The following is a 24961-nucleotide window of genomic DNA, read 5'->3' as shown; positions in this document are numbered from 1 at the left end:
GAAGTAGACTCAAAATATGGGTATACAGTGGTACTTCTACTTAAGAACTTAATTCGTTCTGTGACCAGGTTCTTAAGTAGAAAAGTTTGTAAGTAGAAGCAATTTTTCCCATAGGAATCAATGTAAAAGCAAATAATGTGTTCAAACCCATTAGGAAAGACATAAAAGCTCGGAATTTGGGTGAGAGGAGGAGGAGGAAGAAGAGGAGGAGGATAGTCGCTGTTGAAGCAAGAAGGTGAGGTGAGGGGAATCAAAAAAATCCAAAACTTCGAGGGTTAAAAAAAAAAGAGGGACTCTGAGGCGGTGAGGAGTAGTATGCGCCTCCCATGCACCCGGCGCAAGGCTGCCTCACATACACTATGCCAGAAAGAGAAACACAGGCGGGCGAGAGGGGGGAAACCTCCCACTCCTTTGACCGAAGGGCGGCTGCTGCTGCTGCTACTACCTGCTTCCTCTTCCTTGCCATGCTGAAGGGCTCCGCTCTCCTCTCGCTTGCTCGCTTTGTAACTGGCACCTGTGGTGACTCCTCGGTTTGGCTGAAGCCAAGTTGATCCAGCCGGGGCGAAGTGCCCCATTTTGCCTTTCCGAACCCAAACGCTCCAGGAGGCAACCTTGCGCCGGGTGTATGGGAGGCAGCGCAAGGGAGTCATCACAGCGAAGTGGTTTATTCCCTCTCCAAGTGCTCATAGAAAGGAAAACACTCCATTCGCTCTGGACTGCCAAAGCCTCCCTAAGCGGCCTCTTCTGACAGCCTAGAAAAGCCGACATGGCCGGAATTAAAGGGGGAATGGCAGGCAACTGGCCAGGCCTTCGTGTCGCTCTCAAATTTCCTGGGAAAATTTTCCAGGCTCTGGTTCTTAAGTAGAAAATGGTTCTTGAGAAGAGGCAAAAAAATCTTGAACACCCGGTTCTTATTTAGAAACATTCTTAAGTAGAGGTACCACTGTATAAGCATGAATGAAATAGTGCTGCTAGCATAGTATTGGATAGATACAGGTCTACTGTAGCTGAGAGTAGGGGAATCTCTTTCAAAATATTGGCTTAATAGTAAACATTTGGTAAATCAGCAGCTTACAATCGCCAGTACGGAAATGGTAAAATCAATCTATAAGTCTGGTTTTCATCACAAGCATGACCTAAAGGATTAACATTAGGCCCTTGCAATAATGCTGACAATGCCTCTTCTATTGGTTTACAGTCCATGGTGGTACACATATTGTCATTATTCTATCTCATGGACACATATGTATATACCATTTACATATACAGTGTTCCCTCGATTTTCGCAGGTTCGAACTTCGTGAATAGCCTATACTGTACTACGGTTTTTCAAAAAATATTAATTAAAAAATACTTCACGTTTTTTTTCCCTATACCATGGTTTCCCCCCACCCAATGACGTCATATGCCATCACCAAACTAATAATTTTTGGAAATAAATAACCAAAAAAATAATTATTGTTAATAAATAATTATGTTTATAAATATCAGGATCACTATTGTCTTATTCAATGGTGAATACCAGTAATAATGGTGAGTAAATGGTTGTTAAGGGAATGGGAAATGGTAATTTAGGTGTTTAAAGTGTTAAGGGATGGCTTGTGATACTGTCCATAGCCAAAAATGGTGTATTTACTTCCACACCTCTACTTCACGGAAATTCGACTTTTGCGGGCAGTCTCGGAACGCATCCCCTGCGGAAATCGAGGGAACACTGTACCACTCTATGATAAACTAAATTTTTGGATTATGCTAGTACTTTTTCCAATCTTCAGCAAATGATGGCTTCCTTAAAAAAGAATTTTATAAGTTTTCTCCTCCGGAAACAAAAGAAATGAAAAAGCCCACGGTTTTCTTTCTGTAGAATTTTACTTTAGGTAGATTTCCCCCCCTCAGGGTTCATTTTCCTAAATGTAACTTCTATTTTGCTATACAAAGGTTATATTCAATGCAAATGAATAGTCATAAACACAATAGAGTCCAAGAGAGTGCTTTTTAAAAAAGAAAGTATTTTATTGCCAGTAGAAGACAAAGAGAAAGATAACTTATTCTCTTGCAACACGGGGTTCCACTTGAGGTAATATTAATGAGATGCCTCTTGAGCTTTGCCATCAGACGTGGCTTAAAATGTAATGTGCAGTTCAGAAGAACTGCAGTTGGTCCCAATTCACAAGCTTTCTTCCAAACAAGAATGGATTTTTTTTTCTTAATATGAGAATGTCACTCATGATAATTGTTTCAGGGCTTCTATTAATTATTTTAAAGTCTCCCATAGCAAACTTAATTGCTAGTGTTTATCCCCTGCAGTCCAACACTAAAATGTTAGTGTGAATGCAGGAGGAGATTTCAAGCTAAGGAGGTGTGCTAATTAAATAGCTGACATTTTTCATATCGTAGTGAGAAAATTTGCTTAATCACTGAATAATACAAAACCAATTCATCCCATTAATAATTACCTCTATTTACTGATATCCACATGAGGTAGGCAAAAATTAAATGCAAATTTGAAGAAAAGGATATGATCTGAAGGCTATGTATACATTATTTACTTCTTGCATTTTTGTTCACTGCACAGCCATCACGAATAACTAGAATACACTTTTCTGTAAAGTAAAAGCATCTCGAACAGTATCTCAAACTCTTTGCTGAACCTAAACAGCATAAATCAGAAGAGAGAAAAGAATTCAATATTCAGCCATTGACCTTATCAGAATCTGAATTGGGCACAAGAAGTAATTCTATGAAGTTGAACATTTTTGAAGATTAATATAGATCGCTTACCCCCCCCCCCCCCCCCAAAAAGTTTTGGGATAGAAAGCATTAGGTAAGGTCTACTCTTTGGTGGTGTGGTTTGGATTAGTATATGAATTATAGTGCATAATAAGTGTTTGTTTGTTTGTTTGTTTGTTTATGAAATTTGTTTGTTGCCCACTCCCGAAGGACTCCCGAAGTGTTGAATACTTTACATGCATTTTACAAGGAAAACTCAATAATGCGACAATGAGTATGTGATCTGTTTCAAGTGAATGGTTTTTACATATCTATTACAGTAAGAACATATAAGATGAAGTAGGAATAATCTTGAAATGGGGTGATTTACAGTATTTTCAATGTGGTTTAACATGATTTGCTTCTCCTAAGAACACAGTAACAAGAGAGTACAATGTAATCCTCTATGTCCCTAATGGTGAACCTATGGCACATGTGCTGCAGTGGCATGCAAAGCCATATTTTAGGGCACGCGAGCCATCACCTGTTGCTCTTCGGGTTCTGGCACATCGTCCAGCTGGTCTTCAGGCGTGCAGGAGTGCCAGAAACCGGAAGAGCACCTGGTCTTCTGGTTTCTGGTGTGCATGCATGTGCAAAGACCATCTCACCAGTGTGCATTCATGCGCTGGTAACAGGAAGACCACCTTCCTGGTGCGTGTATGCGCATCAGGTGACTGCTCTTCCAGATTCTGGCATGTGCCCCGACCAGCTGGTCTTTGCGCATGCGTGCATGGCAGAAACCCGAAAACCAGGAGCACCAGAAACCAGAAAATCATCTTCCTAGCATACATATGCGAACCGGGTGACTGCTCTTCCAGTTTCTGGAACATGCGCCCACTCCCATTTCAGCACTCGGTGCCAGAAAGGTTTGCCAACGCCACTCTATTTTGTTTTGTCAACGGAAGTAGTTTCTGAGTAATCTTTATGAAAAAATGAGAGGGGCCTAGGAATAACATAATTTTGGCGGAGCGAATGTGGTTGGGTAGATCATTTTTGCCTCTGTATTTATTTGTTAGTGGAAGTTGGGGCACTCAGTTAAAGTAATTGTCAGCTGCCACCTTATGCTTATGCTTTGCTAGAGTAAAGTGACAGACTGCTATGAATTGTAAAGAGGGAGGAAAGTAAGCAAGGAGGGGAAAAAGTACATTCTGCATCTCTCAAGATCAGCCAGCATACCAGCTGCATACCTTCCTGTACATGGGCTGACCATTATAAAGACACCCTTGCTTGAACTTGATTGGTTGCACCAAATGGGCAATGAGAGGTAGCTAAGGGAGGCAAAAGTTTAATTTAGGGCTTTTGATGTGCAATTCTCAGTTCTGGTTATGCACTACCGCAGTACATTAGACTTCTAGTAAAACAAGACCATTCTCAACAAACAGAGCCAAGGATCTTTTATATTTATAGGAATATAATTTTTTTAAAATTTTCCTTCTGTAGTTTGAAAAAAGATCAGGGTTTTTGTTTGGGAATAGTGTGTTCTTGGCATTGCAAAAAGGAATTATCTATAGCAAGTTCTTGCCTAATTTCTATTGGAGGCAGTTCTTACTCAATGTGGGCAATTGTTTTTTTACAAGACTGTCAAAATGTTGGGGTATATCTGCCTCAGCATTTTCCATTCTTCCTTAAAAACACTAGCCTGCTATCTGATTTGAATAGGAGATGTAAAATTGTGCAATATGTACTTCTGCAATATGTCTGGCTCATTGGATAAAAAAGAAGTAGTACCACCAGAGGTGCTTTTTAGTCCTATGTGTGGCATCCTAAATCATGCTCATGAAACTTAAATCTGCCTTGATGTTGGAAAACATGGAATGCCAGCTGTTGGAATTAAATTCATTATTTCATTTTCCTTGGCAAATTATTTGCCTTTCTTTAAGGCATACTACATTTAGTATCATCGTATAGATAGATGATGAAATACTGTCATGGCAAATACGGAAATACTGACAAATAGGTTTAGAAAGCATGGGAAAATTCTCCCAACGAGAAGCTTAATGTAAGTCAAAATTCTCTTTCAAATCACGTCCAACAGAATTTGAAATGTTATTCACAAATGTGGAATGTGAGGAATTATTCCTTGAAGATGCATGCTTTTGTACTGTTTTAATACAGAATTTGTAGTTAGATTTTAAGAAATCTAACTTTACTTTCTTGAATAATTTCATTTCTTTTAAAGATATGCCAAACAGTGTAACTGATAGTTACACACCTATATTAACTGAGAATGCTGCTGCTAATATTTGTAATGTGTTGATTTGTATGTATGCTTGATTCATACTTGATCAATTTAATTGCTGGGATGACTTCGCAAATAGCTTTTGGTACTCTAGGTGCTATTACATAAACTAAAAACAACCCTTCTGTCAATGAAGATATTAATCACATATGATCCAACATGCACTCTCAAATAGATGTTATGTTGGTGCTTCTTATTTAACCTTTTATGATATAATACGATATGATACTACTATGCCCATGTGACAGTCAGGTCCATCTGGAAAGCATTGATGAGTAAAAAGGAAGGAAGATATCAAAACGATGATCATCAGTGCTATTTATTTTTTTTCCTTTTTTTCTTTTTTTAAAAAAAATATTTACAAATATAATACATGGTACATAGAATACATAAAACATTACATTACATTACATCCAGTAGGAAAAATAAGAAACACCGAAAACGAAAAAAAGAAAGAAAACAAAACAGAACAAAACAAAACAAAAAATGAAACCTATATATTAAAATAAAGGCGTGTACAGGATCAGTATCTATATTCTTCCGAAACTATGTAAATTTTCTTTAGATTCAGTAACAGTTTTTATCGAAAAAGAAAGAAAAGAAAAAGACAGTTTGATTTTTTTTTTTTTTTAGTGCTATTTCCTCTAACACTTATTCTCTGAAATTATTTAGAAAGTGGATCTTTCATCTAATTATTTCACTTTCAAGTATGAACCGGAACGAGAAAAGAAATAGTCTCAGCAGAGGTCGGTGGTGTTAAATAGGTAGAGCAGTATAACCTTGTTCATTATACAAATGTTTCCAAGTTTATGGCACATTAACTTTTGAGGGCGGAGGGTTGTGTTTCTGTTAAACCTGAGGGAATGATACTTGCTTAAGTGGAAGGTTAATTCATACTCCATCAAGTACATACGGTAATCGTTAGGTTTTCCTTCTGGTGCTCTTGAGATGCAGTCTTATTTTCAGGCATGAAAAGAGGTGAATGCTCTTGTGCGTGCTGCTTGAGGGAACCTTTTGGATAAGGAGCACAGTCATTTTTCTTGTTTTATTGGCAAAAGAAGTAGCAACTCTGAAGGCACACTATGTTTTTGGAAAATAGGACCAAAGAACGCTGGACTGGAAATCGCCTTGCAATAAATATGTCAGTAATTTTCTATTCGTGAAAAAGATAATTCTGTTTTCTGTCTTATTCTCAAGGGATGCTTGTGAATCTTTTTTGAGTTTTACTTGTATATATTAAAGATAAATTCTCCATCTCTGGAAAGGAATCCAGTCTCTCAAGGTGGAATCTTCACCTGCTCTTTTGATCTTCCAAAAGGGTCTGAATTTCTGGCTCTTTCAACTAGGCTGGGGCTCCAGTGTATCATTCTGGAGATGGTTAATCTACTATTAGAAGACCCCCCACCCAATCCTTGTTAATACTGTATTATGCTAATTTATTATTACTATTTAATTATCTATTATTTTAATATTTTCATCATCATATATATTGAATAAATAAATGTTCAATCTTTATGAAACTAGCATTCTATTACTTTTCCATAGAGTAAACAGCTGTGATTGTAACATGCTTATAATTTGGACAATATGTTTGTGGAAATCATTTTTCTTTTCTTTCCTTCCCACAAACTAAAGCAAAGCAAAATAATTAATCATAACAGATGTCAATAAACATCAGCAATTTTTCTTTCTAGTTATGTGAGATTATCCTCTTTGCTGTTCCCAAACTCTAAAAAACCAAAATTCTTCATAAGATATCCAATTCCATGTTCAGGAGTAAAATAGGACAACATACAGTATTAAGATCCTTAAACATAATTCTGTACTTTTTGGAGTATAAGATGGAACTTTTTTCCCCCTAAAAGAGGGTGGAAATGTTGGTGCATCTTGTACATCAAATACAGACTTTTTTGGTATCCCAAAGCCCTGGCATGAGGCTGCCTCCCATACACTGCACCAGAGAGAGAAACCCAGGCGGGCGAGAGGGGGGAACCTCCCACTCTTTGACTGAAAGGTGGTGGTTGCTGCTGCTGCTGCTACATGCTTCCTCTTCCTTCCCATGCTGAAGGCCCCCCCCTCCTCTAGCTCACTCGCTTTGTAGCCATGGCTGAAGTCAAGTTGATCCGGCCGGGGCGAAGTGCCCCCTTTTGCCTTTCCGCGTCCAGATGCTCTGGGAGGCAACCTCATGCCGGGTGTATGGGAGGCAGCATGAGTGAGTCACCACAGCGAAGTGGTTTATTCCCTCTCCAAGCACCCAGAGAAAGGAAAATGCTCCGTTCGCTATGGGCTGCCAAAGTCTCCTTAAGCGCCACTGAAAGGCTCCTCTGGCAGCTCAGAAAAGCCTGAGATAGCTGGGATTAAAGGGGGAATGGCAGGAAACTGGCCGGGCCTTAGTGCCGCTCTCAAATTTCCTGGAAAAACTTTCCAGGCTCTGGTTCTTAAGTAGAAAATGGTTCTTAAGAAGAGACAAAAAAATCTTGAACACCCGGTTCTTATCTAGAAAAGTTCTTAAGTAGAGGCATTCAGAGGTAGAGGTACCACTGTATAATGTCTACCCCAAAATAGTATTTTCTGTTGAATTAATTAATTAAATTAATGAATATTTCATTATTAAATCATAGAAGGTATGGTTTTTAAAAAAAATATTTTTAAAAAAAATATTTGAACTTATTGGTTTTCCAAAATTGGATGTTCCAGTTCTTCCTTCTAGATCAAATAAATAGCAATTGCTAACTTTCCTTTAGCTGTATAGTATTTTAAATTTAAATTAAATTGTTGATTTCCACTGAAGTGCAGCAACACTTAATGAAATTAAAATTGCAAGTAGCTCAGTAACTGCTAAATCACCATGATATACTGTTCATGTAAGTATGTGTGTATATAAAACACCAAGTAGGAGACAAACTTAAAAGAGTCTGTTTCAGAATAATCTAAAACAGCATTAAAATAAACTGGTTCAATATTATTTCCTTGTTTAGCAAAAGTGTTCAAATAAAAGATCTTTCTTTCTATTTTCAAATTTCACTATAACTTAATTTACTATGTTTCTCATCCCATCATGATTGATGGATGGCAGATTTTCTTTCTAAATCATTTATGTTGCAGTTGACTATTTAATTCAGAAGCTGAAACATTTCAAGTTTTCACCAGAAAAGCATTAATTTCTAATGTATCTAACTCAAGAATGCTCAGCCAACATTTCACATTAACTTAATAGTTTGAGTATTTAATAAACTTTTTAAGCAGAATCATACAAGGTATCTTGAAGTTATAGATAATTTTTCATGTATAAAAGGTTTCCTTTGAATTACATTGATTTGGAGTTACATGGGAGATAAGCAATTTCCAGTGGATAACAAATGATAAAGAATTCAATATTCGGATATTACTAACCATCACACTACTGTACTGGTGTAAAGATTTTAGTTCTTTGTTTGGCGTATTTACAGACCATAAGTATTGCACAGCACTATCCCCACATATATTGGCAAATAAATTCTGTCAATTCTAATTCAAATAATTTTAGCATATTGCAATTATTCCTTTAATGAAAGACTATGAGACATTTAAATTGTAAATCTGGAGTTGTAGCAGTGCAATTCAGAGGTAAGTCCTGTCTAAAATTGCAGTCTAAATAAAGTCCTGTTGTGCCAAATTGAACACATCGCTTGTGCTGTTGTTGTATGTAGTAAGAGTCAGAAAGAAAGAAATATATGTATTTTTAATATGTGTGTGTATATACAAATGCATATTAAATCACACAAGCACCATTTCCAGGGTTTGGATCCTGTAAAAGTGCCAAATGTAGGCAATTACTAAAAAGGGGGGGGGGGGATTTTCAGGATTGATTTCAGCTGCCTGTGGAAAGGCTGCTATGGCATAGGATTTTTCTCTTTGTGGCTTTTCCCTCTCTCCTATCATCTTTTCCGTTTGAGGTAGGATCATCTTAAATTTAATAGAGCTCTGTCAACTGGTGACTTCTGGGGTAGCATTTAGCATTTCAATAAGGGTTACTCATTGAAACGGGGTCACACAAATCCATTTAGCACCTCCGGGGGTTGTGGAATCCTTAAGCTCGATATGCAGTTTACGGGATCCATTTTAGAATTTATTTTAGGAGTATAGATCTGTTGCATCGTTTGAGATAAAATCTAAAGTCCATTTAATTCAAGGCACAGCTTTCTGTGTATGATATTTGAAGATTGCTTTAATTTTGCCTTTTACGCAGGAAATTACAATGTATATGCCTAATTGCTGCTATTTCTGTATGCCCCCCCCCCTTTAGACAATAACTGGGCTGTGTGGTGTATGAAAAAGAATTTGCTGGAAGTCTTGGATGTTTTCCATTCAAGATCCCCACAGTCCAATCCAGTCCAATCTATTGTATCCTTTCCTTAATTACAATGCACAGAACACAGCTCTGTTAACTGTTTTGAAATTCCACAGGATAATGATTCTATTCCAACTATAAAGAATATGACAAAAAAACTGTTCACAGATGGAAGCTAGCTGTTGCTTAGCTACCTAGCTTTTTAATTCAGAATCTCTTCCTATGTAATAATAGCTATTCCTTCTGTGTTTGCTCATAACACATTGCCACATTTTGTCCATCTTTGTTTGATCATTATCAATAATTTTATTGGAAAAAGAATGCCTGTACAAAAGGGTTCGCATAGTGGCAATCCACTATAAAAAGTATGCAAAACTCCAGCAAAGTGGCATTCTAATGAAAGCAGCAAACAAAAATTAGGAACAAAACTAGAATAAAAAGCTAAGTTGAACCTAGCTTAGCAGGTACTCCAGCAGAGCTGGAATTCAGCAGGTCCTGACCAGTTCTGGAGAACCGGTAGCAGAAATTTTGAGTAATTTGGAGAACCTGAAAATACCACCTCTGGCTGGCCCTGCACCCATCTATTATCTGCCTCCTGAGTCCCAGCTGATGGGAAGAAAGGGATATTTCCCCAGGTGTTGGGTGGGAATGGAGATTTTGTAGTATCCTTCCACTGGAGTGGGAATTTTGCAGTATCCTTCCCCCAGGAGTGGAGAGAGAACGGGGATTTTAATTTAATTTAATTAATTTGATTTATACGCTGCCCATGGGACGGGACTCAGGGCGGTTATCCCTCCTGACATTGCAGTAACCTTCCCCTGGAGTGGGTTGAGAATGCAGATTTTACAGTATCCTTCCCCTGTCATGCCACCAAGCCACTCCATGCCTACCAAGCCACACCCAGAGAACTGGCAGTAAAAAAATTTTTAATATATTTTTAAAATTTTGCTCCAGGGCTTGATGAGCTCATTGCATCTTATATGTCTTAAGGCTTGACATAATTCATTATGAAACAAGAAGTTTTGTTCCTATTGTATGACGAAGATTGAAAATGTTCTTGATTTGTCAAGAACTTGTGTGGCTGTAGAAAGTCAGGAAGACAATCATGAAAGAAATAGGCAAGAACCAGTATTTAAGCAAAGAGGATTGAATAATTCCTAAAGTCCTGGGCAATGCATAAGCAACTGAGGCACAATCCTCCCTGATTCAGTTTGGTCTAATGGCTAAAGTATCAATCTAGAAAGTGGTAGACTGTGAGTTCTAGTTCACTTAGCCACAAAAGTCAGCTGGGTGTCCTTGACCAAACTTCTTTCCCAGTCCAATTCAATTCAATTTATTAGATTTGTATGCCCCCCCTCTCCAAAGACTCGGGGCGGCTCACAACAATAATAAAAACAATATTCCAGCGAAAACAAATCTAATATTAAAAAGCACATAAAACCCTATCATATTTAAAAAAGCAAACAACATGTACATACCCAAACATAAATATAAAAAAGCCTGGGGGAAAGGTGTCTCAATGGGTTTTGAGTAATTTACGAAAGAGAAGGAGTGTGGGGGCAGTTCTAATCTCCGGGGGGAGTTGATTCCAGAGGGCCGGGGCTGCCACAGAGAAGGCTCTTCCCCTGGGGCCCGCCAAACGACATTGTTTGGTCGATGGGACCTGGAGAAGGCCAACTCTGTGGGACCTTATCGGTCACTGGGATTCGTATGGTAGCAGGCGGTTCCGGAGGTACCAATGCCATGAAGGGCTTTAAAGGTCATAACCAACACTTTGAATTGTGACCGGAAACTGATCGGCAGCCAATGCAGGCCATGGAGTGTTGCAGAAACGTGGGCGAATCTAGGAAGCCCCACGATGGCTCTCGTGGCCGCGTTCTGCACGATCTGAAGTTTCCGAACATTTTTCAGAGGCAGCCCCATGTAGAGAGTGTTGCAGTAATTGAACCTCGAGGTGATGAGGACATGAGCAACTCAAAAATCTCACAGGATTCTTGCTGTGGGCAAATAGGATGAAGAAGTTATATTGGATGTGTTTGTCACCTTTAATTATATGTAAAAATAATAAAAGAAATAAATAAAAATATAATTGAGGGAAGCGATATAAAGCAAAATCGGACTGGCAAAATTCTGTTATCCTATTAATAAAGGATAATTCTAGTGGTGTCTGCTTCTTAACCTGGTTCTTTTCTGAAGAACTGCCATCAACCCAGCAAATAATGACTGTAGTTGCAATTAAGAAAAGTGTTTTAACAGCATAACATTAACACCAACAAATTAAAATAATAATACTGGGAAGTCTAGATTCTAATGATAAGCACGGCATTTCTTCATTTAAGTTGCTTTAAACTTTCTTGAGCAAAGTTGGATGGGTATCAAGTGATATAGCCAGAAGCAATTATTGGAATTGCAGCCACGTTTCAGCAATTGGATTTAGAGTCGTTGAGAGTCATATGTGCACACCACACAGATGGTTAAATATTGCATGAAGATGTGCTTAAGTAGCAAAACTTGAGTGATGTGTTGGCTTGTTCTAACAAATGTCTACTAACAGAGTTGTTCATTGCTGAAGATTTGAAAGCAAAATGATGCTTTAGAGCATGTGGAGAACTTGTTAAAGCATGATGATGTGTCTTTTCTCAAGGTCACGTTGCAGCTGCATTTTTGATAGATGTTCACTAACATAAAGCAAACCCAGTTGTAGCTGTCTAAATATATTCTAGAACTGGCAATAGAGATAACTGACCATGTGGTGAACAGCTTGTAAACCAACTATGATTTACCCTAACTGTAAAGCCGACCCCTGGTTTGTTGTTATGAGAGGCAAGAGTGCAAAATTTATCTCTGAGAATCATTTGAAGAGATTTAGTAGTGTAATCTGAGTAAAACCTGTGACAAATACAGATAAGACTACACCAGTTGGCATTTTTACGATTAAAACAAAGAAGGGTAAACAGAAGTTAAATATAGGAATATTAAATCATATTCATAATAGATAATATGGATACCAAGTGGCAGAATTTCTATTTCTTCTAGTGCAAAAACCTGAGATAAATTTAAGAGATTCAGGACTAACAGAAGGAAAAGTTGTTTTACACGCTAGACAGAACAGTTTCTGAATTTGTTGCTAGCAGTAGTAATAGCAGATGATTTTTAAAAGAAACGGGACAGGATCATGGAATATCAATCTACCAATAATACTAATGTTGATGTCTGTTTTTTGTAAATTATAGGCAACCTTCTTTTTTATAAGGATTCTCTTTGTAGAAATGGTTAATAATCAAACTCCAAAGGAGAGTTGCAGTGACTCAAAGCTTAAAGTTATTTAAAATAGGGGTCCCCAACCTTTTGGACCTCAGGGACCACTAAATTCATAATTTTAAATCCCATGGACCGCTAATATGATCTGCCTAATGACTGCTGAATGGGCATGGCTAGGTGGTCATGTTACTGGGAGGTGTGGCCAACTTGATGTCATTCATGTCAAGGGGTGCCTCGCCAGCCTCTACTCACCCCTCCCCTCCCAGCCACTCCTCGCTTGCCCACCCAGGCTCCTTATGGCCCCAACAGGAAGCAGTTATTGGAGCTAAACAGTCATCACAGGAAAGACTTGGCAAAACAGCTGACTCAATTCAAATTGGATCTGACCAAGAAGGAGGCTCACACCACTAAAAGCATAGGCTTTCCCCCACTTACCCTTTGTTAATTGATAAACTTTATTAAAAAAAAAAAAAGACCTGATGGAGTGCAAGATCAGGTACCAGTGCCTGGAGAATCAGCGGGCTGAGATGGTCAGCCAATTCCAGGCCCTGATGTAGTCCCATTTGAACAAGGCCCCCCAACTTTCCTCCAACCTTCACCAAGAGCCAAAGCAGACCCCAAGTCAGAATTTCTGCCCTCCTCGGACCTGCACAAAAAGGCCCTAAAGGCGGAGAGACTCTGTAGCAACATTAATATTCATTGCACATATTTGTCCCAGGGGCTGAAGTTTTAGGACCCCTGATTTAGTACAATATAAAAATGCAAATAATTTTTCTGCGGACCACCAAAATTTTCTCACAGACCATCAGTAGTTCATGGACCACTAGTTGGTGACCACTGATTTAAACTATAAGGATGAACATAAGACGTAAATCAGAAGTAGTTGCTACAATAAATAGGAATGAGCTGATAGGAACACATGAAAAAGTTGATCAATGCAAAATTAAGGAATAATGAACAAATCGGTATACAAGATACTCTGTGTCAAGTAAATTGATGTCTTTGAGTCAACTTAATCTCTTTTGTAGACTACACACACATAGGTGTTTTTTTTAAAACAAACAGTATAGAAATTGCTGCCATTGTCTCCTTTTGCAAACTTTTTCAACTGGCCTGTGGCTCTGAGATTTCTTGGTAGGTGCCCACTGAAGCACTAGCCAGATCCAATGTTGCTTTGCTTTACTTCCCAGGCACGTCAAGGTTGGTTAGGTGCTGCCAGCTACTGAGATAGAGATATTAACTGAACTTTGTACTGAGAAGTAAAATCTATATGTTTGTGTTAAGGCAGAGTTCCCCAACCTTTCTGGCTTTGCAGACTGATGGGGAGACGGGGAGCGAATGGTTCCACCTGAGTGATGGACAAGTGCACATCACTTGTGCCAGTGGAGCACATGTTCATGCATTTGCCCTCTGTTTGCATAAATGGGGATACTCATGCATACGCACTCGCCTGCTGCTTCCATGGCCTGGTTCCAAATGGCCTGAGGGTTGGGGAGCTCTATATTAAATATATATATTTGTTCTTTTAGTTTACTGTATGTCAGGGATGTCAAACTCAAGGCCTGCGGGTTGGATCAGGCCCACAGGGTGCTTAAATGTGGCCCGTGTAACTGGTCTGGAAATAGCAAAGGACCAGCCTATTGTGTCTCTGCTGGCCAAAATTGGGCATGGGGGGACACATGTGCACCCCCGCACCCCATTTTCAGCCTGGACAGCCTCCTGCAGCACTCTGCCAGCCAAAATGAGGCATGGGGAGTATGCAATACTGATCCAAAACAAACAAATTTGTTTGACAGCCCTGCTGAATGTCTTCGGTAGATTCAAATAACAAGTTTAGTTCTAATGGTTAAGCCATCAGGCTAGAAATGGAAGTCTGGGCATTCTAGTTCTGCTTTAAGTATAAAGCCAGTTGAGTGGCCTTGAGGCAGACCTTTTCCATCACCCCTAAGAAGGAGGAGTCAGGAGTCAGCACTGGCTTGAAAATATTGTACATGCATGTGTGTGCAACCTCTCTCTCTCTCTCTCTCTCTCTCTCACACACACACACACACTTCAGAGACTCAAAATTAAATTCATTTTAATGAATTTGTATGTGGTTATTTTTAATCACCCTCATCACCTCGAGGTTTGATTACTGCAACGCTCTCTACATTGGGCTACCCTTGAAAAGTGTTCGGAAACTTCAGATCGTGCAGAATGCGGCCATGAGAGCCATCGTGGGGCTCCCTAGATTCGCCCATGTTTCTGCAACACTCCGTGGCCTGCATTGGCTGCTGATCAGTTTCTGGTCACAATTCAAAGTGTTGCTAATGACCTTTAAAGCCCTACATGGCATTGGACCAGAATACCTCTGGAACCGCCTTCTACCGCACGAATCCCAGCGGCCGATAAGGTCCCACAGAGTTGGCCTTCTCCGGGTCCCGTCGACCAATGTCGTTTGGCGGGCTCCAAGGGAAGAGCCTTCTCTGTGGTGGCCCCAGCCCTCTGGAATCAACTCCCCCCAAAGATTAGAACGGCCCCCACCCTCCTTGTCTTTCGCAAATTACTCAAGACCCATCTTTATTGCCAGGCAAGGGGGAACTGAGACATCCTCCCGCAGGCTTTTATATTTTATGTTTGGTATGTATGTGTTGTATGGTTTTAAATTGCTGGGGTTTTAGATATGTTTTATTTTAATATTAGATTTGTTTCACTGTTATATTGTTTCTATTACTGTTGTGAGCCGCCCTGAGTCTTCGGAGAGGGGCGGCATACAAATCTAATTAATAATAATAATAATAATAATAATAATAATAATAATAATAATAATAATAAAGAATAGCATGCAGTACTCCCTGAGAAGTACAGTAATTGCCCCATTCTCCCCTCTGGATCTCCATGGGTTTCCTCTGTTTTTCTCCACTCTGTCCTGCCCCATTCTCCCCTCTGGATCTCCATGGGTTTCCTCCGTTTTTCTCCACTCTTTCCTGCCCCATTCTCCCCTCTGGATCTCCATGGGTTTCCTCCGTTTTTCTCCACTCTTTCCAGCCCCATTCTCCCCTCTGGATCTCCATGGGTTTCCTCCGTTTTTCTCCACTCTTTCCTGCCCCATTCTCCCCTCTGGATCTCCATGGGTTTCCTCCGTTTTTCTCCACTCTGTCCTGCCCCATTCTTCCCTCTGGATCTCCATGGGTTTCCTCCGTTTTTCTCCACTCTGTCCTGCCCCATTCTGCCCTCTGGATCTCCATGGGTTTCCTCCGTTTTTCTCCACTCTTTCCTGCCCCATTCTCCCCTCTGGATCTCCATGGGTTTCCTCCGTTTTTCTCCACTCTTTCCTGCCCCATTCTCCCCTCTGGATCTCCATGGGTTTCCTCCGTTTTTCTCCACTCTTTCCTGCCCCATTCTCCCCTCTGGATCTCCATGGGTTTCCTCCGTTTTTCTCCACTCTGTCCTGCCCCATTCTTCCCTCTGGATCTCCATGGGTTTCCTCCGTTTTTCTCCACTCTTTCCTGCCCCATTCTCCCCTCTGGATCTCCATGGGTTTCCTCCGTTTTTCTCCACTCTGTCCTGCCCCATTCTTCCCTCTGGATCTCCATGGGTTTCCTCCGTTTTTCTCCACTCTGTCCTGCCCCATTCTTCCCTCTGGATCTCCATGGGTTTCCTCCGTTTTTCTCCACTCTTTCCTGCCCCATTCTCCCCTCTGGATCTCCATGGGTTTCCTCCGTTTTTCTCCACTCTGTCCTGCCCCATTCTCCCCTCTGGATCTCCATGGGTTTCCTCCGTTTTTCTCCACTCTTTCCTGCCCCATTCTCCCCTCTGGATCTCCATGGGTTTCCTCCGTTTTTCTCCACTCTGTCCTGCCCCATTCTTCCCTCTGGATCTCCATGGGTTTCCTCCGTTTTTCTCCACTCTGTCCTGCCCCATTCTTCCCTCTGGATCTCCATGGGTTTCCTCCGTTTTTCTCCACTCTTTCCTGCCCCATTCTCCCCTCTGGATCTCCATGGGTTTCCTCTGTTTTTCTCCACTCTGTCCTGCCCCATTCTCCCCTCTGGATCTCCATGGGTTTCCTCCGTTTTTCTCCACTCTTTCCTGCCCCATTCTCCCCTCTGGATCTCCATGGGTTTCCTCCGTTTTTCTCCACTCTTTCCTGCCCCATTCTCCCCTCTGGATCTCCATGGGTTTCCTCCGTTTTTCTCCACTCTTTCCTGCCCCATTCTCCCCTCTGGATCTCCATGGGTTTCCTCCGTTTTTCTCCACTCTTTCCTGCCCCATTCTCCCCTCTGGATCTCCATGGGTTTCCTCCGTTTTTCTCCACTCTTTCCTGCCCCATTCTCGCCTCTGGATCTCCATGGGTTTCCTCCGTTTTTCTCCACTCTGTCCTGCCCCATTCTCCCCTCTGGATCTCCATGGGTTTCCTCCGTTTTTCTCCACTCTTTCCTGCCCCATTCTCCCCTCTGGATCTCCATGGGTTTCCTCCGTTTTTCTCCACTCTTTCCTGCCCCATTCTCCCCTCTGGATCTCCATGGGTTTCCTCCGTTTTTCTCCACTCTTTCCTGCCCCATTCTCGCCTCTGGATCTCCATGGGTTTCCTCCGTTTTTCTCCACTCTGTCCTGCCCCATTCTCCCCTCTGGATCTCCATGGGTTTCCTCCGTTTTTCTCCACTCTTTCCTGCCCCATTCTCCCCTCTGGATCTCCATGGGTTTCCTCCGTTTTTCTCCACTCTTTCCTGCCCCATTCTCCCCTCTGGATCTCCATGGGTTTCCTCCGTTTTTCTCCACTCTTTCCTGCCCCATTCTCCCCTCTGGATCTCCATGGGTTTCCCTCCCCCCACTCCGTTCGCCTCAGCTTCATCTGCCGGCAGCTTTTTTTAAAAAAGCCTTAATGTTTTGTATTTTCCTAATCGGCTTGCGCGCATTATTGGCTTTTCCATTGATTCCTACGGGAAACATTGCTTCATCTTACGAACTTTTCACCTTACGAACCTCGTCCTGGAACCAATTAAGTTCGTAAGATGAGGTATTACTGTACTATTCTGATTTCAGAGGGGCCAAACCAGAAAAATGTGACAGTTTTATGCTTTTACTAAAGGGTTCAGATTTTGCTTCTGCTTCAAGGTTTTTCAGGATGACATTTAACTCATTTTTTTTAAAAAAAGAACTAAAATCAAATAAGGACCATATAAAGAAGTATAAAAGTAGCAGAGAAAGTTCAGTAGCACTGCTGAGTGAGGTGGAAACAAATCCTTTTTGCATTAAGGGACTTTCAGATCATTTTTGAAACAACGTTCTAAAGCACCTCAAAGCTTTTGAAAGAGGCATTTTGCAAATGAAGCAATTTGGCTTGGGAAGCTACATCAAAAGATGTCCCTAGCTGTTTCTAAATGTGTGCGCAAAGCACAGCCACTTTGCTTCTGTGGCAATGCCAGTGAAAATGTTGCCTGGGCATACAGAGGCAGGTAATTGGGGAAAGATTTGCAAAAGAGCTGCTTTCATGCTTCAAAAGGGGTGTTTTGTTCATCAGCCCCTTTTGCTTTGCAAAACCCTATGGTATATTCGTAGCTATAGCTGAGATTTGGCCTGCACACAATTTCTATTATGTACATTTTTCGAACTGCATTGTCAAGACATACACAGTTTGATAAAAAGCAATGAATTCTCCCCTCCTAAACTATTTTTCTTAACTGTTGTCTTAGCCATTGGTTTTATTAACAATATATCTCAGGCAGCTGCACTGGTCAGCATCAAATGGATGGCTTTCATATTCTTCAATTCCAATATAAGAAAAGTTGCTTTTTAACTGGTTCCATCTTGGAATTGCAGCAGCCAAGAAAAAAAGAAGTGAGAGTTTTGGCATCTTATGTGAAAAAACGTAAAGCCTTTTATCAAGGCCAATTTATAAATATTTAGACCTATAAAGACATTACATTATGTGCCCTATGGTAAAAATAGGCCAGAAAAGCTTTTAGTGTCACTAGCTGCAAATTGAAGTCATTTGTCTAGGAGGGTCAGGTGTCACTTTCTGGTGAGGATTTAACTGTGATCCAAGTGAAGGAAGATTGATATAACAAAGGAAATAGTGAAATGAGCAATGCGGTTTATAGATTGCTGGTAATTAGGAAAAAATTTAAGCAGGAATGTTCCTTTGTATGAAATGATGTGAAACAGGAGGTGTTGGCAGTCTTGTTCGCTTAAGTCAGATTTCTTGATATAGAAATGAGTGCTTGTTATATCAATGAATGTGATTGATACTGCTTTTAGCTCAGTATTAATGAAAATCACTTGATCATTTTTGAGATGAATATAATATTTATAATTGTTGGCTTTATTCTCGTGAATGTAAATTTCCTTGATCTACTTTCCTGTAACTTTCTGCAAGTCCCATGAATTGGGAGGTGCTTCATTATTCTCCTGAGTAGGTGAAGCTAACCTCCAAGAATGGGACAGCACCATCCCTTCAGCCAATGAGGACTGAATCAAATTGTGTTTCTTCATCCTCCTGCCTTAATTCCCCCTCTTTGACTCAGTCCTCAGGCAGAATAGGAAACATGTTAATCAGCTCCCATTCTTGTGAGATGTTTTCCAGACATTGTGAGTTTTATTCGTCAGCTGACGGTATTTTCACTTTCTCATTGCTGGGTTGAGAACGACACAGGGCTTTGACTCTCACCATTAGTCGATTCTCCAGCCCAGGACCGCCGATTAATGACTGTCAGCATTTTTGGCTTTGGGAACTTAAGCTCCATGCCGGCCACTAATCCATCTACCAGCTGTTTGAGGCATTGCTGGGGTTAATTGACAAAGTGCTCTACAGCTGATCATAGCTAGATTGCACTATCCAGGTTTTTCACAGTTGCGGATCCATCACTGGAGCTTTCCCACTCGTGTGACAAACGGCCAGAAGAATTGTGCACTCTGCACTGCTCGGCTAAGGTAGAACAGTTCCAACTCAATTGCTGGACCTAATTGATTGCTGGGTCAGTTGGCCGTTTTTTCACTACCGTCTGACAGGGATTTCCCAAAGACTGGTAGTTGGCACCCCTGCTTGGGGATTGCAGGTGCTGGTGCTCCCCCACACTGGTTTCAGTCCTGTGTGCCAACTGACAAGCCACTCTGCCAGAAAGAGCAGGCAGCCATTTTAACTGCAGCGTAGTCAATTGGGTGTGTATCATTGCATCTTTAAGGCGGTGGCCATTTTGAACTCAGCCATCTGACAGGTGGCCATTTCAAAGATTTACCAGGGATTTCAGTCCACCGTATTCCAAAAGCAGATTGAAATCGCCACAGTGTGAATAGAATAGAGTGGAATGGAAATAGGAGAGAATGGAATGTGAATAGGGATGCGATGGAATAACAATAACAATAGCAATAGGATGGAATGGTAATGGGAATAGGATGCAATGGAATTCAACAAGGTGTCTCTTCCCCACCCCATTTGCACACTTTTCTTTCGTGAGAAAGGTGTGTGGGGTGTGTGTGTGTAAATGAGAGAGAGGGGGGAGAGGGGAGAGATTGAATGGAATGGAACTAACCTCCATTTATTCTTCTAGCACACTTTGAGAGAGCGGTGTGGGAGGGATGTTGATGGTAACTTCCCTGAGGCTGAGAACAATTGCTGCAAAACTGAATTTTATGAAGTGGACCACTAAACTTGTAAACAACTTAAAAATGATGTAGTAAAAAGAAAAGTCAAACAAAAGCAAATAAAGAAGGAAAACAAATTAAAGTTTAATTTGTGTGTATTATTTAATGGACAACTAAATTGGCAAAATGGACTGTTAAATTGCCCAGTCACATGGTTACATGTGACTGGTCAAGTTTAACCCCCAAACAATCTCAGGGACTATGAAGTGGACCCCTGTTCAGAAAGTTTGAGGAGACATGGACTAGAGGTTTGAGTCCTTCCTCTCTTCCCCACTCATGGGTAAATCAAACTTGCAAGAAATCATTAAAGTCAAAGTTTATTTAGAAAAAAAGATATACAGTGATCCCCCGATTATCACGAGGGTTCCGTTCCAAGACCCCTCGCGATAATCGATTTTTCGGGATGTAGTGGTACGGAAGTAAAAACACCATCTGCGCATGCGCGCCCCTTTTTCCATGGCCGCACATGCGCAGATGGTGGAGTTTGCGTGTGGGCGGCGGGGAAGACCCAGGGAAGGTTCCTTCGGCCGCCCAACAGCTGATCTGCTCCGCAGCGCGGCAGCAGCGAGGAGCCGAAGATGGGGTTTCCCCGTTGCCCAGGCAAAGGGGAAACCCCAAGATCGCTTGCCGCTTGCCCGTTCACCCGCCCGCCCGGCTGCTCGCTTGCCGCTCGAGAGCAAGAGGGGGAGAGATAGAGAAAGAGAGAGAAGGAAAGAAAGAGATGAGAGAGGGAGGAAGAGAGTGTGAGAGAGGAAGAAGCAAGATAGAGAAAGAGAGAGAGAAAGAAAGATGAGAAAGGAAGGGAGTGACATCATCGGGTGGAAAAATCGCGATATAGCGTTTCGCAAAGATCGAGATCGCGAAACTCGGGGGATCACTGTACAATATAAAAAGCTCTTTGCAACTTTCACTGTCCAAACACTAAGGAAAGAAAATGCCACAGGTAATGTAATTCTCCAAGTACACCACAAGATGCCAGCGACCTACTGCAAGTCTTCCATCAGTACATATGTTAGAGAATTCCAAATTAATACATCAATTCCAAGAATTTTTCTGATAGGAAAATTCATGCACAGATGAAAGCTCATACCAAATAACAAAACTTATCTTATTCCTGTAGAGAAGGGATAATCTTGTGATAATCTTGTCCCTTGGAAACAGTCTAACTCTGCTTCCTATCCTCTTACCATGGTTCACCCTTCTATCCTGTTTATGCCAAAGTTCTGCTGTCTGTAAAAAGAAGAGGATTTTTTTCCAGTGGAATGTGGAAAAAAATTTACCATTTTTTTTTTACTACTGTTTCAGTGGGTATGGTGTGGCTTAGTGGGCATGGCTTGCTGAGCGTGGCAGGGGAAGAGTACTGCAAAATCTCCATTTCCTTTCGATTCCTGGGTGAAGGATATTGCAAAATCTCCATTCTCACAGCACTCTGGGGCCAGCCAGAACTGGTATTTGCCGGTTCTACAAAGTACTCAAAATTTCCACTACCGGTTCTCCAGAACCTGTTGGATTTCACCTGTTTTTTTTCTCCCCCTAACAGTAGGAAATTGACTATTTCATGTCAAATGACCCCTTCTTCAGGAAGATGCAGATTGTCTGAGCCTGTCTCGTATGTGGCTGACAAGTGGCAGCATGGAAAATGCAGGCAAGCTGTCAACACAGCTGTATTTATCCAGAAGGAAGGCAGCATTAAACTTAAGATCACTCTCGTCCCCAGGAAGTGGAGACAAATTCAGTTTCCTAAGCTCTCCTATTTTAAGGATACATTATTTGTGGGTTGGGAAGCAACTGGGCAGAAACCCCAGTTATCTTTTTAGTTAAATACAGAATTTGGTAGTTACAATTCCTAACACATGAAACATGTTGACTTTATCATATTCTGACTTCATCCCAAAAAGTAAGGGATATTTAATACTAAACTTTTGTTTATATGTTTTATATGAAAGCAACCATTTTTTTAAAAAAAAATATATTTATTTTCCCTTTATAGAAACCGAAACAAAAGGACTGGCATCCTCCAGGAGGCTTTATTCTGGGACTTTGGGCTCTAATTATCATGGTCTTCTTTAAAACCTATGGAATCAAGCACATGAAGCACATCTTTTAGAACTTCAACCAAGATTGAACTGTGAATGTCTCCATACCTGAAAATCTTTGAATGGATAATGTTATGAACTTGTTTGCTTTAAATACTTTGTCACATTTTGCTCCATATCTTAAAATGAACTTTATTTTTTTTAAAATCATTTTTAAGACACATTGTAATTTCATAAAAGGGCTGAAGTTATTCTCCTTGGAACTTTCCACCTGCAAAAATCCACTAGTGGAAAAACAAATCTGTACTGGATACAAACAAGGCTACTTTGAAAGATTTCAGTTAAGAAAAATTGTTCCTTCAAGATCACAGCAATTCTACAATACAAGGAAGCAACATGAATGCTATAATGAAGACAGACTCTAAATGAAAAAAAACCTCTCTATGTATACTGTTGTAAATGGAAGCACTATCTTAGAAAACCTGTTTCTTGTTCTTTCTGTCATATCTGAAACAGTGGTGGGTTCTAAAACAGTTTGCTACCAGTTTGCGTGATGTGCGATGCTTCTGAGCATGCGCAGAAGCATCCCAAGCATGTGCGCGGACCCTCCTACCGATAATGCTACGAATTTTTAGAACTGGCCGAACTGGGAGCAACCCACCACTACTCCGAAATGACACTGTATTATTATTTTTCATTATGTAGAGCAGCTGTTGAGTAGCCTTTATTTCCATAATAGCCAGATAAGAATCTTGTTGCAGAAAAGAATGGTTAGATCAAACCATGGGAGGGAATAGATGAATGCAGAGGAAACTCTATAGATGTTTTATTAAAATATTTTAAAATCAATGAACATCTTCTGAGCTGTACAGAAAAATATCCGTGTCTATTATTATTTATAAAAAATAGTTCCCCTGTCATTGAAACAAAGGTTTAGACAATATGCAAAACCTTATTTAAGATTTCTTCTTATTGATATATACTTAAGTCACTTCAAAGTTTTTTTCTGTATGTATTGAATATCTGCTCAACAGAAACAAAAATTCTCTCAGGGAATATTGATTAGCACTGTTTAAATTCAGCCTCTTAGATCAAACCTTTGCCTGCAGCTATTATATTTCGTGGATGGCATGACTCATTCAAATTTACAACCAGTAGCAATGTACCCTGTAATTTTTTTTCGGTGTGGGCGGAAAAGTATAGTGTCTGAGCCACAGTCCCTTTGGGACTGGGCGGAATAAATAAATAAATAAATAAATAAATAAATAAATAAATAAATAAATAAATAAATAAATAAATAAATAAATAAATAAATAAATAAGAAAAAAATCCATTTTATTAAAAGAAATTAATAATTTTAAAAAACCAAAATCCATTACTATTAAAACTAAATCAACCAGCAAAACCAAAAACATCACTATTAATAAAAACAGGTGAGGGCTGGTTTTTTTTTAATCTGTTATTATTTAAGTGCTTTTACCATATGCTTTAAATCAAGTCACTTCTCTCTCTGTTTCTCTCTCCTGTCATTCTCTGCCTCAATCATTTTCTCATTTCTCTTTTCTCCCCTTTTTTCTATCATTTCTCTCTATCTCTTCCTTCCACTCTTCTCTCTATCTCTTGCTTTCTCTGTCTCTCTCTCACACTCTCTTCCTTCCTCTCTCATCTCTCTCTCTCTTTCTTTCTCTTTCTCTCTCTTTCCCCCTCTTGGTCTCTTTCTTTTTCTCACTTTCTCCCTCTCTTGCTTTCTCTCTCTCTCTCACTCTTTCTTGTTTTCTTTCTCACACTCTTTCTCTCTCTTGTTCTCTCTCTTGCTATCTCTTTCTCTCCCCCCTTTCTCTCTCTCTCTCTTTCTCACTTTCTCTCTATCTTGCTGTCTGTTGCTCTCACTCACTCTCATTCTCTCTCCGTTCTTCTCAGCGGAGGCTGGTGATATTCAATGTCGGGGGGGCGCGGTTGCGCGGTTGCGCGCGCTCCCTATCTCCATTCCAGGCCACTCGGAACATTCAAAATAAGAAAAGCCTTCGCCGGCAGGCGTTCTCTGAGCAGAGGCCGGCGAAGGTGATATTCAATGTCGGGGGTGCGCGCGCGGTTGCGCGCGCTCCCTATCTCCATACCAGGCCACTCGGAACATTCAAAATAAGAAAAGCCTTCGCTGGCAAAAGTTTTTCTTATTTTGAATGTTCCGAGTGGCCTGGTATGGAGATAGGGAGCGTGCACAACCTGCCCCGCCTCTCCTGCAACCCCCTTGCTGAGAGCCCGGGATGAAAGTGCTCTCAGCAAAGGGACTGAGACGGGCAGGGCGTGCGTTCCGGGTGCGGAGGAGCCGCGCCCAAAGGTAGGAGGCGGCGGAGGAGCAGAGGGGGCGGATCGGGTGGGGGGCAGTGACGAAAGGCCGAGGGGGCCGGAGGCAACATGGGGAGGCAGGGGCGACTGTGGCTCCCTTCCCTTCTGCTGCCGGCGCCTCCCCGCCCCCGCGGGACTGCGCGCCCATGGAAAATGGGGACTGCGCAGCCTACAGGGAACGGTGACCAGTAGCAAATTCATCAATTCTTCAGCAAATATGCACTTAGATTTTCCACATCCAATCTGCTAGCCTGGTGGATCCAAGTTACATTCAAAAGCTGTGAGCATAAAACATGTTTAATATAGTTTTAGACTGAGCAATATATTTGTGTACATACAATACCTGAGATGGTGTATTCA

At 40.9% G+C, this 24961-nt stretch overlaps 1 protein-coding gene across 1 annotated transcript in view; it reads left to right on the top strand.

The window, feature by feature from the left end:
* The window catches only part of PIGK (phosphatidylinositol glycan anchor biosynthesis class K), a 134411-nt gene extending 111279 nt beyond the window's left edge, over window positions 1–23132 (top strand). The window contains exon 11 of the mRNA XM_070746184.1: window positions 22210–23132. Within this exon, the coding sequence (XP_070602285.1) occupies window positions 22210–22326 (117 nt within the window). The 3' untranslated portion in view covers window positions 22327–23132. The remainder of the gene's footprint in view (window positions 1–22209) is intronic.
* Window positions 23133–24961: the final 1829 nt, after the last annotated feature.

Source organism: Erythrolamprus reginae, chromosome 3 (genome assembly GCF_031021105.1).
Source record: "Erythrolamprus reginae isolate rEryReg1 chromosome 3, rEryReg1.hap1, whole genome shotgun sequence".
NCBI classification, from domain to species: Eukaryota; Metazoa; Chordata; class Lepidosauria; order Squamata; family Dipsadidae; genus Erythrolamprus; species Erythrolamprus reginae.
The sequence above is the reverse complement of the archived record's forward strand: the minus strand, read 5'-3'. Positions and strand labels throughout refer to the sequence as shown.